We start from the raw sequence: 11,761 nt of genomic DNA on the forward strand, positions 1-11,761 counted from the left end.
TCAATGTGGAGCTATATACAGGAAGTACCAGATCAATGTGGAGCTATATACAGGAAGTACCAGATCAATGTGGAGCTATATACAGGAAGTACCAGTACCAATACAACAATACTTTTCCCCCATTTTGTTACATCACAGTCTTATTCTAAAATGGATTAAGTAATTTTTTACTCATCAATCTACACAGAATACCCCATGATTACAAAGCAAAAACAGTTTTTTTGACATTTTTGCAGGAATATGACATTTACATAAGTATTCCGACCCTTTACTCAGTACAAATACACATGTATTTGAGGAGTTTCTCCCATTCTTCTCTGCAGATCCTCTCAAGCTCTGTCAGGTTGGATGGAGAGCATCCCCGCACAGATATTTTCAGGTCTCTCCGCAGATATTCGATCGGGTTCAAGTCTAGGCTCTGGCTGGGCCACTTGAAGACATTCAGAGATTTGTCCCGAAGCCACTCCTGCATTGTCTTGGCTGTGTACTTAGGGTTGTTGTCCTGTTGGAAGGTGAACCTTCACTCCAGTCATAGGTCCTGAGCACTCCGGAGCAGGTTTTCATCAAGGCTCTCTCTGTACTTTACTCCGTTCATCTTTCCCTCGATCCTGACTAGTCTCCCAGTCCATGCCGCTGAAAAACATCCCCACAGCATGATGCTGCCACCACCATGCTACACCGTAGGGATGGTGCCAGGTTTCCTCCAGACGTGACGCTTGGCATTCAGGCCAAAGAGTTCAATCTTGGTTTCATCAGACCAGAGGATTTTGTTTCTCATGGTCTGAGGGTCTTTAGGTGCCTCTTGGCAAACTCTAAGAAGGCTGTCATGTGCCTTTTACTGAGGAGTGGCTTCCGTCTGGCCACTCTACCATAAAGGCATGATTGGTGTAGTGCTGTTGAGATGGTTGACCTTCTGGAAGGTTCTCCCATCTMCACAGAGGAACTCTGGAGCTTTGTCAGAGTGACCATTGGGTTCTTGGTCACCTCCCTGACCAAGGCCCTTCTCCCCCGACTGCTCAGTTTGGCCGGGCGGCCAGCTCTAGGAAGAGTCTTGGYGGTTCCAAACTTCTTCCATTTAARAATGATGGAGGCCACTGTGTTCWTGGGGACCTTCAATGCTGYAKAAATGTTTTGGTACCCTTYCCCAGATCTGTGCCTCGACACAATCCTGTCTCRGRGCTATACGRACAAGTCCTTCGACCTCATGGCTTGGTTTTTGCTCTGACATGCWCTGTCARCTGTGGGACCTTATATAGACAGGTGTGTGCCTATCCAATCATKTCCAATCAATTGAATTTACCACAGGTGGATGCATCTGAGTTTTAGGAATTAAACTCAGGAGCATTACAGTAAGATGATAAAGGACAGCTACTGGAAAGATAAAAAAAAGAGAGCTAACATTATTTTCAAAGATAAAAACTAAACTAAATGCAGGATCAAACAAAAACTAACATCAGATTTCTTTCAGAGAGGATAGTGTAGGGATATGTGGGTTAGCTACAGAAAAATACGTTTGAGATCAAATCAAAGTAAATTTGGTCAGGAAAATGTGATCATAAGGGTTTGAAGAGGCAGTTGTACAGGGCCCTAGTCATTTTAAAAATCTCTGTATGTTCAGTAACTCCTCAGTTAACCTGGTCAAATGGAGCTTAGCTTTGAACTCTCCTCCTTCCTCTCCTCTCCTCTCTCTCTCCTCTCCTCTCCTCTCCTCTCTCCCCTCTTCTCCTCTTTTTCCTTCCTCTTCTTTCCTTCCCTCTTTTTCCTTCCCTCTCTTTCCTCCCTCTCTTTTCTTCCCTTTCCTTCCTCTCCATCTCCTCCCCTTTTCCTCATGTCCCACTCCTCCCTCACCCTCCTTCCTGCCCACTCCTGTGAATGCATATTCTGACTGTAGTTTGCACATCGTTAGGGAGCTTCTCCAATTAGAATGTTTCTCTCTCGCCTGGGAACATACAGTTCCACTCCAGACAGAAACTATTTCATCTGTGTAATCTGCTTGGTTCCTTTGGAAAATGTTTGTTTGTAGATGTTTGTTTCTCTTGAAAATGTTACTGAGGGTTCTATTCAGTGTCCAGATTGAGTAGGTGTGTGGGCTTGTGTTCATGTAGTCATGTGTGTACACACGTCTCTCTGGGAGAGACAGTGTTTCATAGTAAACACACTGTCTTCTCTGGGAGAGCTACAGTGTTTCATAAGATAAACCACTTCTCTTGGAGAGCTAAGTGTTTCAAGTAAGTACACACGTCTTCTCTTGGGAGAGCTACAGTGTTTCATAAGTAAACACACGTCTTCTCTGGGAGAGCTACAGTGTTTCATAAGTAAACACACGTCTTCTCTTGGAGAGCTACAGTGTTCATAAGTAAAACACACGTCTTCTCTGGGAGAGCTACAGTGTTTCATAAGTAACACAACGTCTTCTCTTGGGAGAGCTCAGCGTGTTTCATAAGTAAACCACACGTCTTCTCTTGGGAAGAGCTACAGTGTTTCATAAGTAAAACACCGTCTTCTCTGGGAGAGCTACAGTGTTTCATAAGTTTCTGCACTCAAACATCAAAAAGATCTCTAAATGCTAAGGTATTTTCATCTTCTTTTTAAATCATTATTTTTGAGATGAAAAGAATAAGAAGAGTGTTTTGAAAACTAGGGCAGACCTGCGTAGAGGGAGAGTGAGAGGAGGAGAGGGGGGAGATCCCCAGAGACATTTCTTCACACGGTTGTTTTGAAATCCGTCTAATCCCCAGAGATTTTCTCTCAGGATGTTTTGAATCCGTCTAAATCCCCAGAGACATTTCTTCACAGGTTGTTTTTAATTCCTCTAATATTTCCCACTGCAACCACCTTTTATCCAAAAAGTGACATGGTCCTTTATGGTACCTTGTTTTCCAGGTACAGTTTTTTCAAAGCATCCTCAGGCATGAATCAGTGTGTTCAAAAATATGCAGTTTACTTCAGAATAATTGCTTTACTGCTATCAGTGGTAGTGAAACCAGTGTACAGATAGCAGGTTATCCTATCAGTGGATAGTGAACCAGTGTACAGATAAGCAGATTCCTATCAGTGGTAGTGAACCAGTGTACAGATGCAGGTTATCAGTGATAGTGAACCAGTGTACAGATAGCAGGCTATCAGTGATAGTGAACCAGTGTACAGATAGCAGGTTATCAACTCCTATACTCATTGTTATTGCAGTAGTTTCCTGTAGCTTATTCATTGAAGGTGGCTGCTGGCTGAATATTGCTGACAGTTTGTGTGTGTGTGTGGTGTGTTGTGTGTGGTGTGTGGTGTGTGTGTGTGTGTGGTGTTTGTGTGGTGTTTGTGTGTGTGTGTGTGTGTGTGTGTGTGTGTGTGTGTGTGTGTGTGGTGTGTTGTGTGTGTGTGTGTGTGTGTGTGTGTGTACACACACTTAGAAATGTCTCCCACGGATTTGCTGAAGTGGAGCGATGCTCGGGCTAGGGAGAACAGTGATAGGACACATATGCATTAGCACAGTCATATGGCATATCTATAATATATGCAGAGAGATGCCAGCTATCCATAGAAACATCCTCTTAACTTCTTGACGCACGGATCCCGTTAACGGGATCATTTTCTGAATTGCAGAGCTCCAAATAAAAAAAAAAATGAAAAATATTTATACATCATGAAATACAATGAAATATCCCAAAACACAGCTTAGCTTGTTGTTAATCCACCTATTGTGTCAGATTTTGAAAATATGCTTTACAGCGAAAGCAATCCAACGGTTTGTGAGTTTATCAATCACTAGACAAAACAGTAAGAACAGCTAGCCGCAAATTAAGCTTGGTCACGAAAGTCAGAAAAGCCATAAATGAATCGCTTACCTTTGATGATCTTTGGATGTTTGCACTCACGAGACTCCCAGTTACACAATAAATGTTATTTTTGTTCGATAAAGATTAGTTTTATAACCAAAAACCACCATTTGGTTTGCGCGTTATGTTCAGAAAACCACAGGCTCGTTCTGGTCCTGAAGGGCAGACGAAGATTCCAAAAAGTATCCGTAATGTTCGTAGAAACATGTCAAAGTTTTTTATAATCAATCCTCAGGTTGTTTTTAACATACATAATCGATAATATTTCAACCGGACGGTAACCTATTCAATACTACAGAGAAAGAAAATGTCGAGCTACAACTCTCGCGCGCAGGAAATAATCAAAGGACACCTGACGCGTTTTGAAAAATCTCGCTCATTTTTCAAAATAAAAGCTTTAAACTATGTCTAAAGCCTGGTCACAGCCCGAGGAAGCCATTGGAAAAGGAATCTGGTTGATACCCCTTTAAATGGAGGAGGGGCAGGCAGGGATTTTTCCAAATAAAAGGCACTTCCGGGTTGGAGTTCCTCAGGTTTTCACTAGCAAAATCAGTTCTGTTATACTCACAGACAATATTTTGACAGTTTTGGAAACTTTAGAGTGTTTTCTATCCTAATCTGTAAATTATATGCATATTCTAGCATCTGGGCCTGAGAAATAGTCAGTTTACCTTTTCCAAACATAAAAATAGTGCCCCCTAGCTGAAAGAGGTTAATTAAAACACAGATGTAACTCTGGTCACAGAGGTAGTGTAGAAAAATGCTCGTATCTTTCCCGGGAATTCCCAGGTTTTTACAGAAATCCCRGTTGAAATATTCCTGAACTCAGGAAATCCAGAATCCTACAACCAGGAKTCCTGGAAAACCTGGGAATKTAGGGGGACATGACYARAACCGTAAACAGAGGACAGTAGGAGTAAAGGGTGATGAATATTGTTAGTCCCTGAGCAGTAAACACCTGATCCCAGATCTGTTTGTGCTGTCTTGCCAGCACCTTTGGTCATTCTCATAGACGGCACAAACAGATCTGGGACCAGGCTAGTAAATACTGTCCTGTGCTATAAATCTCCTGCCAATCGTCTCTGGTGTCAGTATGTTGGATAGTTCTGTGGTTATCTCTTTGTAGGGTGTTGTTACTCACTTCCTGTGGACAACATGTCACTGTTGTAGGATACAAACAGATACTGTCCCTGTGTAAGTCCCATATTTTAGTATTTTTTTTATTTCACCTTTATTTAACCAGGTAGGCCAGTTGAGAACAAGTTCTCATTTACAACTGCGACCTGGCCAAGATAAAGTAAAACAGTGCGACAAAAACAACAACACAGAGTTACACATAAACAWATCTCTAGAGTMAAGATGGAAGCACTTCCAGTTTGCTCTACCTAACAACTCTGTGGGAGACGAGAGAGTCAAGACTCCACTATTCAGGACAGTGATGTGATATGAGTTAYGGATATAGTATACTGCCATCCCTGGTTCAGGCTACATTGTATTGCTGTGATATCATTTCCATCTGGTTTTATTTAGGTGATTCAACCCTTTATCGTTCCAGGTGACAGATGAGATGTCACACTGGTGTTTTAAAAAAAAAATATATATATATATTTTTACAAGTCAGTTAAGAACAAATTCTTATTTACAATGACGGCCTACCCCGACCAAACCCGGGCCAATTGTGCACCGCCCTATGGGACTCCCAATCATGGCCTGATTGTGATGCAGCCTGAATTTGAAAAAAGGACTGCAGGGATGCCTCTTGCACTGAGATGCAGTGCCTTAGACCGCTGTGCCACTCAGGGGAGGGGGGTTATTATAAAGTAGAAAACCCCTCTGTATCAAAATGCATAAAATGTCTTGAAATTTGCCGCTAACTTTTTAAGTGTCAATCTTTTTTCATAAAAACTTTATGTAGCATGTCATGATGTGAGATTATTCTACAGAGGTCGTTAATACGATATGTCTACATGATTGGTTTGTCTTGTTTTCTATCAGGTTAAGGATCTCCGAWGCCATRCGACCCACCTCCTRTCCTCAGTGAGACAGCCCATACCCTAAACCTCCAGGACCACACAGGACAGGAGAGAGATGTGAAGCCAGCTCTGGGCTCATGCTATAAGGCAGAGAAAGAGACCCAGAGCCCCTGACCCTGAGAGTTGTGGGTACACAGCGTTATCTAATGGATGGCCGAGTGACTAAGTGAAGGAAGGAACTCAGAACAGAACTGACGTGAGGTCATAATGAGTGGTCAGCAAGGCGAGCCTGCCATCGGCCACAGCCATGTTGGTGAGGTCAGGAACAACAACCAGAACAGCCATGTTGGTGAGGTCGGGAGCAACAACCAGAACCAGCAGGCCGGGGGAGAGCGAGTGGGGGCGGTGACACCCGAAGGGGATGCTAATGCTAACCAGATGATCCAGATGGGGGAGGGGGGCAGCGACGGCGGAGGGGAGAGTACAGGAGGAGATGTTGACACTCTGCCCCCCCTGATGTCTCAGACCACTGAGGTATGATGCTCTACATTTATCCAGTGACTTAAACATCTGAGTGACTTAAACATCTGAGTGAAGGAATGTAAATGATATTTCTGAAACCGAAGCAGCAGGAAATCAAATGATATCAAACATGAAGATACAACATATCTTCTAAACACCAGCAGGACATATAAATGATCATCTAGAACACGAAGCAGGACAACAACAACTCGAGAAGAGGACATATCTAACTGAGCACTAGCAGCAGGAAACATATCAAATGTCATTACTAAGACATTCATGCAGCTAGAGCAGAGGGAACATATCAACATGATCAATCTAGAACACGCAGCAGGAACATTTCAGAACATGATCATTCTAGACCAGCAGCAGCAAATATAACATGATCATTCTAGAACACGCAGCAGGAAATTCACATGAATTCTAGAAACGCAGCAGAACATATCAACATGAGTCATTCAAACACTCGCAGCAGGACATTCAACATGACATTCTACACGCAGCAGGAACAGATCAACATGATCATTCTAGAAGACGCAGACATATCAACATGAGATCATCTAAACACCAGCGGAACATATCAACATGAGATTTCTAGACACGCAGCAGGAACATATCAACATGCTATCTAGACGCAGCAGGAAATATCAAATATGAGATCATTCAGAACACGCATGCAGGAAATATCAACAGATCATCTAAGAACACGCAGCAGAACATATCAAGATGAATTTGAGAACAGCAGAGAACAGATGCAACATATCGAATTCTGAACACGCAGCAGGAAGATAAACATGAATCATTCTGGAACAGACAGCAGAACATATCACATGACATTCTAGAACAGAGCAGGAACATCAACATGATCATTCTAGAACACGCAGAGAACATAGTCAAATGATATCTAGACTCAGCAGGAATATAAAGTTCTAAGAACACGAGCAGGAACATATCAACATGCTTCTAGAACCGCACAGGAACAAATTATCAACATGAATTCAGACACGGCAGCAGGACATGATCAACTATGATCATTCTAGAACACGCAGCGAACATATAACATGATTTCTAGAACACGCAGGAACGAATATAACATGATCATTCTAGAACAGCAGCAGAAACATATCAACTTGCATTCATTCTAGAAACAGCAGCAGGAACATACAACAGGATAATTCTAGACAGCAGCAGAACATATCAAACATGAATCATTTCTAGAACACGACAGCAGGAACATTAACATGATCAATTTAGCCAGCGCACAGGAACATATCAACATATGAAATTCTAGAACACCAGAGGAACATATCAACATGATAATTCTAGAACACGCAGCAGAAAATATACATGATAATTCTAGGAACACCAGCAGGAACATCAACATGAGAATTCTAGACATGCGCAGGAAATCACGATAGCAGAAACAGAAACATATAACAGTAACTAAGAACACGCAGCAGAAACATATCACTGAGAATCTAGAACAGCAGCAGAAACCAATCAACAGCACATGTCTAGAACAGCAGCAGGAACATATCAACATGATAATTCAGAATGAAAAACAGACGAATCAGACAGAGAACATGAAATGCGCCGAACATATAACCTGAAATTCTAAGAGAACACGCGCAGACATATCACACTGATATTCTAGAACAACGCAGCAGGAACTATCAACATGGTATCATTCTAGAAACAGCAGGAACAATCAAATGAATCATTCTAGAACAGCGCAGGAACGACATCAACATGATATTCAGAAACGCAGCAGGAAATATCGACATGATAGTTCTAGAACACGCAGCAGGACATATCAACGATGAAATCTAGAACACGCAGCAGACATATCACATGATATTCTACGCACACTGCATCAGAGAGCATATCAACATGAGAATCTAGAACACGCACGAATAACTATCTCTAGAACAACAGCTGGAACATAGCGACATTTAGCAGCAACATCTGTTTCTAGTATGGTAACAGCACTGTAGAAAGACTCTCCTCCCTCTCCCCCTCTCCCCTTTCCTGCTCCCTGCTCCCTTGCTCCAGCCTCCCCTCAGCCTCTGTCTCTGTCTCACCCGCTGGAGTCGTGGTTTCCTGGTTGTCCCTGGCGTGCCGCTGCTGTCTGGATGGCTGAGGTCACGACCCTGACCTCTGACCGTCTGGCTCTGGAACATAGTCTGTTCTTGCTGCAGAGCTGCCGGTGAGCCCTAATCCAGGCGGGCCTCTGGCCTGGGGAACGGTAAGCCTGTCCCTCCTGGGAGCCAGCTGTGAAGGTGGGAGCAACTAGACAAGACAAACAACTTCAGTTTTATCTTCGCTTCATTCAAGTTTCAATTCATTCAATATATTATATATTAAAGTTTGTATCAGTCAGCATCAGAATGATTTGATTTTCAGCATGCGAAATTTGGCTTCTACAATACACACAAACCATACCACCCCTTCACCTCATGCATGCTATCTGTCAGGTCGTCCCATGAAAGCTCTCAGTAGTTCAAAGAGAGTGTGAGGAGGAGGTGGCTGGGGTGATGCCAGGACGTCATGCCGGTACCGGGGAAATCTCCTGCTGCTGCATTTCCTGACGTACTACAAAGCGTATATTAGAGGAGCAGAGCACTGTGAGCTGAAGTGGCCTCTTGTGGGCTTTTCTGTGGGCTGTAGGGGGCTGGGGGGAAAGACAGGCGGAGAGGAGTGTCAAGGCTTCATTTGGGTCAACTCTGTCCCTGGACTTCACTGAGGGTCTACGGACGTACGTGATGATCTTGGACGGGCGGTTTGGGTTTGTGAGGAGAGTCCATCCTAGCGTCCGCAGGGCTGTAGGAGATGGGTTTGGGATGCGCTGAACACATACTTAACTAGTGCTTTGAGCACTGGGTTACCCTCTGGGGAGTCGCTGCGTCCTGCTGATGAGGTTGCTGACCTTGCGGAGATGTGGAGGAGGAGTCTGAGCTGGTCTTGGCGGGGAGCAGGGGCTGGTCTCTCTGGGGAACAGGAGGGGGGCGGGTCGTCGGGCTCCTGCTGGGGCTACCAAGGCTTCCTCCCATCCAGGCTAGAAGGACTGGAGCTGCGTTCAACGAGCCTGCTTCCTCAACGTCTGTCGAAGGACGCTCTCTTCATCAACGTCTATCTAAGAATGGTTCTTTCTTCAAGCTTCTATCAAAATGAGCCGATTCTTTGGTGGTGTTCAAACGAAGTCGTTTTCTTCATGCTTGTTCAAACGAATCGTTTCTCATGCTTTGTCCGAAGGAGCTTGTTCCTTTGAGGTTTATCAAAAGAGCCATGCTTCTTCAAGCTTCTGGTTTCAACAGATTGAATCCCATTTGTGCCTAACTTGGTGGGAGAGCCGTGGTTCATATCAGGGGGAATAACCTGTGTGTCCTCAGCTGCCTTCCCTCACTACCTCTAACATCCTGGTGTTCCTCAGCTGCCTTCCTCCCACTACCTCTAACACTCGGTGGTCCTCAGCTGCCTTCCCCCACTACCTCTAGCATCCTGTGGGTCCTCAGCTGTCCCACTACTATACTCCTGGTGGTCTCAGCTGCCTTCCTCCCACTACCTCTAACATCCTGGTGTTCCCAGCTGCCTTCCTCCACTACCTCTAACATCCTGTTGGTCATCAGCTGCCTTCCCCACACCTTACACCTGTGTCCTAGCTCCCTCCACTCTATCTCCTGGTGGTCCTCACTGCCTTCCCCCACTACCTCTACACTGGTGGTCCTCAGCTGCTTCCCCACTACCTTCAACATCCTGGTGGTCTCAGCTGCCTTCCCCCACTACCTCTACATCCTGGTGGTCCTAGCTGCCTTCCTCCACACCCTCATCGGGTCTCAGCTGCCTTCTCCCACTACTCTAACATCCTGGGGTCCTCAGCTGCCTTCTCCCACTACCTACACCTGTGGTCCTCACTGCCTTCCCTCCAACTCTAGCATCCTGGTGTTCCTCAGCTGCCTTCCTCCACTACCTCTCAATCCTGTTGGTCATCAGCTGCCTTCCTCCCACCCTCATCATCCTGGTGGTCCTCAGCTGCCTTTCCCCCCTCTATCATCCTGGTGGTCCTCAGCTGCCTTCCTCCCACTACCTCTAACTCCTGTTGGTCATCAGCTGCCTTCCCACTACCTAACATCCTTGTGCATCAGCTGCCTTCCCTCACTACTTCTAACATCCTGGTGTCCTCAGCTGCCTTCCTCCATGCCTCTAACATCCTGTTGGTCATCAGCTGCTTTCCTACCCTATACATCTGTGGTCATCAGCTGCCTCTCCATACCTCAACATCCTGGTGGTCTCAGCTGCCTTCTCCCACTACCTCTAGCATCCTGCGCTCTGCTCCAGATTCTGGTTTGTCTTTTCATTGCCCTGATCTTCCTCCATGTTGGCTGACATTTACAACGACCCACTCGACGGTGTCACTGACTTGTGCTTCCGGAACGACAACCTCCTCAGACCTAACAGTTGTGTTCTGGTTTAGATCGACGTCAGCTCGTTGTATTGTGCTTTTAGATGGAGCCCGAGGTTGTTTGGGTCGCTGAGAGGCCTTGGACGGTCTGAGATGGTGGTACAAGACTGGGAGGCCAGGGTGAGATCCTCTAAGATGGTCCCGTCTGGTCCTGAGGGTCCAGAGGGACGTGCCAGGAGTCTGTGGTGGTGCGTGGTCCGTCCAGCGGTGTCCAGAGCACTGACCAGACTCCCATCCGGACTGAACATAGCGGACAGGCGGGACACCAAGACATGGTTCTCAGAGCTGAACTCTGTCCTCGTCACTACTCCGCCGTCCCTCTGGTTCCTCCAGCGCCATGGGGCGACGTCCTGCCCGCTGGAGCCCCGTTGAGGTCCTCCTCCCTCCTCCCTCTCTAGGTCAGAGACTAGATCCACTATAGAGACAGGCTGGTCCAGGAGGATCTGCCGTGCACCTCCTTTCACTCCTACTCCTGCCCTACTCCTTCACATGCGTCCTCCTCCACCTCCTCTTCCTCCTCCTCCTCCTCCACCAGGTATGCCTCCAGCTCCTGACATTCTAACATCTCAAACTCGGCCAGCTCAGGGTCGTCACACCTAGGTCTGTCCCCAGATGACGATCTTGTTCTTCTGCTCCTGCTGACGGTCTGAGACACCTGTTCAGGTAAAAGTGTGATTCAACATCACTATATAAATAGCATAAAGACTTAAAATAAAAAAAAGAGATACCAACTCTACGTACTAGTAGTACAGGCATCAGGAGTGTAAAACAGTCAAATGAAATAAATAATAGAATTCAGTGCTCTTGCTAAGAATGATCTTTGATACGTGGCAGTCTGGCTTATTGGAATTGGTGTATCGCTTAGTACTTGTCATAATTCATCAGATGTTTAAGTCACTCAGATGTTTAAGTCACTCAAGATGTTTAGTCACTCCAGATGTTGCCTCTCACTCAGATGTTAAGTCATCAATGTTAGG

General features: G+C 45.4%; 1 protein-coding gene across 1 annotated transcript in view; it reads left to right on the forward strand.

Annotated features, from left to right (window-relative positions):
- Positions 1–5,829: 5,829 nt before the first annotated feature.
- Positions 5,830–11,761, forward strand: part of LOC112074325 (uncharacterized) — an 8,983-nt gene continuing 3,051 nt past the window's right edge. The window contains exon 1 of the mRNA XM_024141519.2: positions 5,830–6,337. Within this exon, the coding sequence (XP_023997287.1) occupies positions 6,071–6,337 (267 nt within the window). The 5' untranslated portion in view covers positions 5,830–6,070. The remainder of the gene's footprint in view (positions 6,338–11,761) is intronic.

The sequence above is a fragment of the Salvelinus sp. IW2-2015 genome, unplaced genomic scaffold (assembly GCF_002910315.2).
Source record: "Salvelinus sp. IW2-2015 unplaced genomic scaffold, ASM291031v2 Un_scaffold2581, whole genome shotgun sequence".
NCBI classification, from domain to species: domain Eukaryota; kingdom Metazoa; phylum Chordata; class Actinopteri; order Salmoniformes; family Salmonidae; genus Salvelinus; species Salvelinus sp. IW2-2015.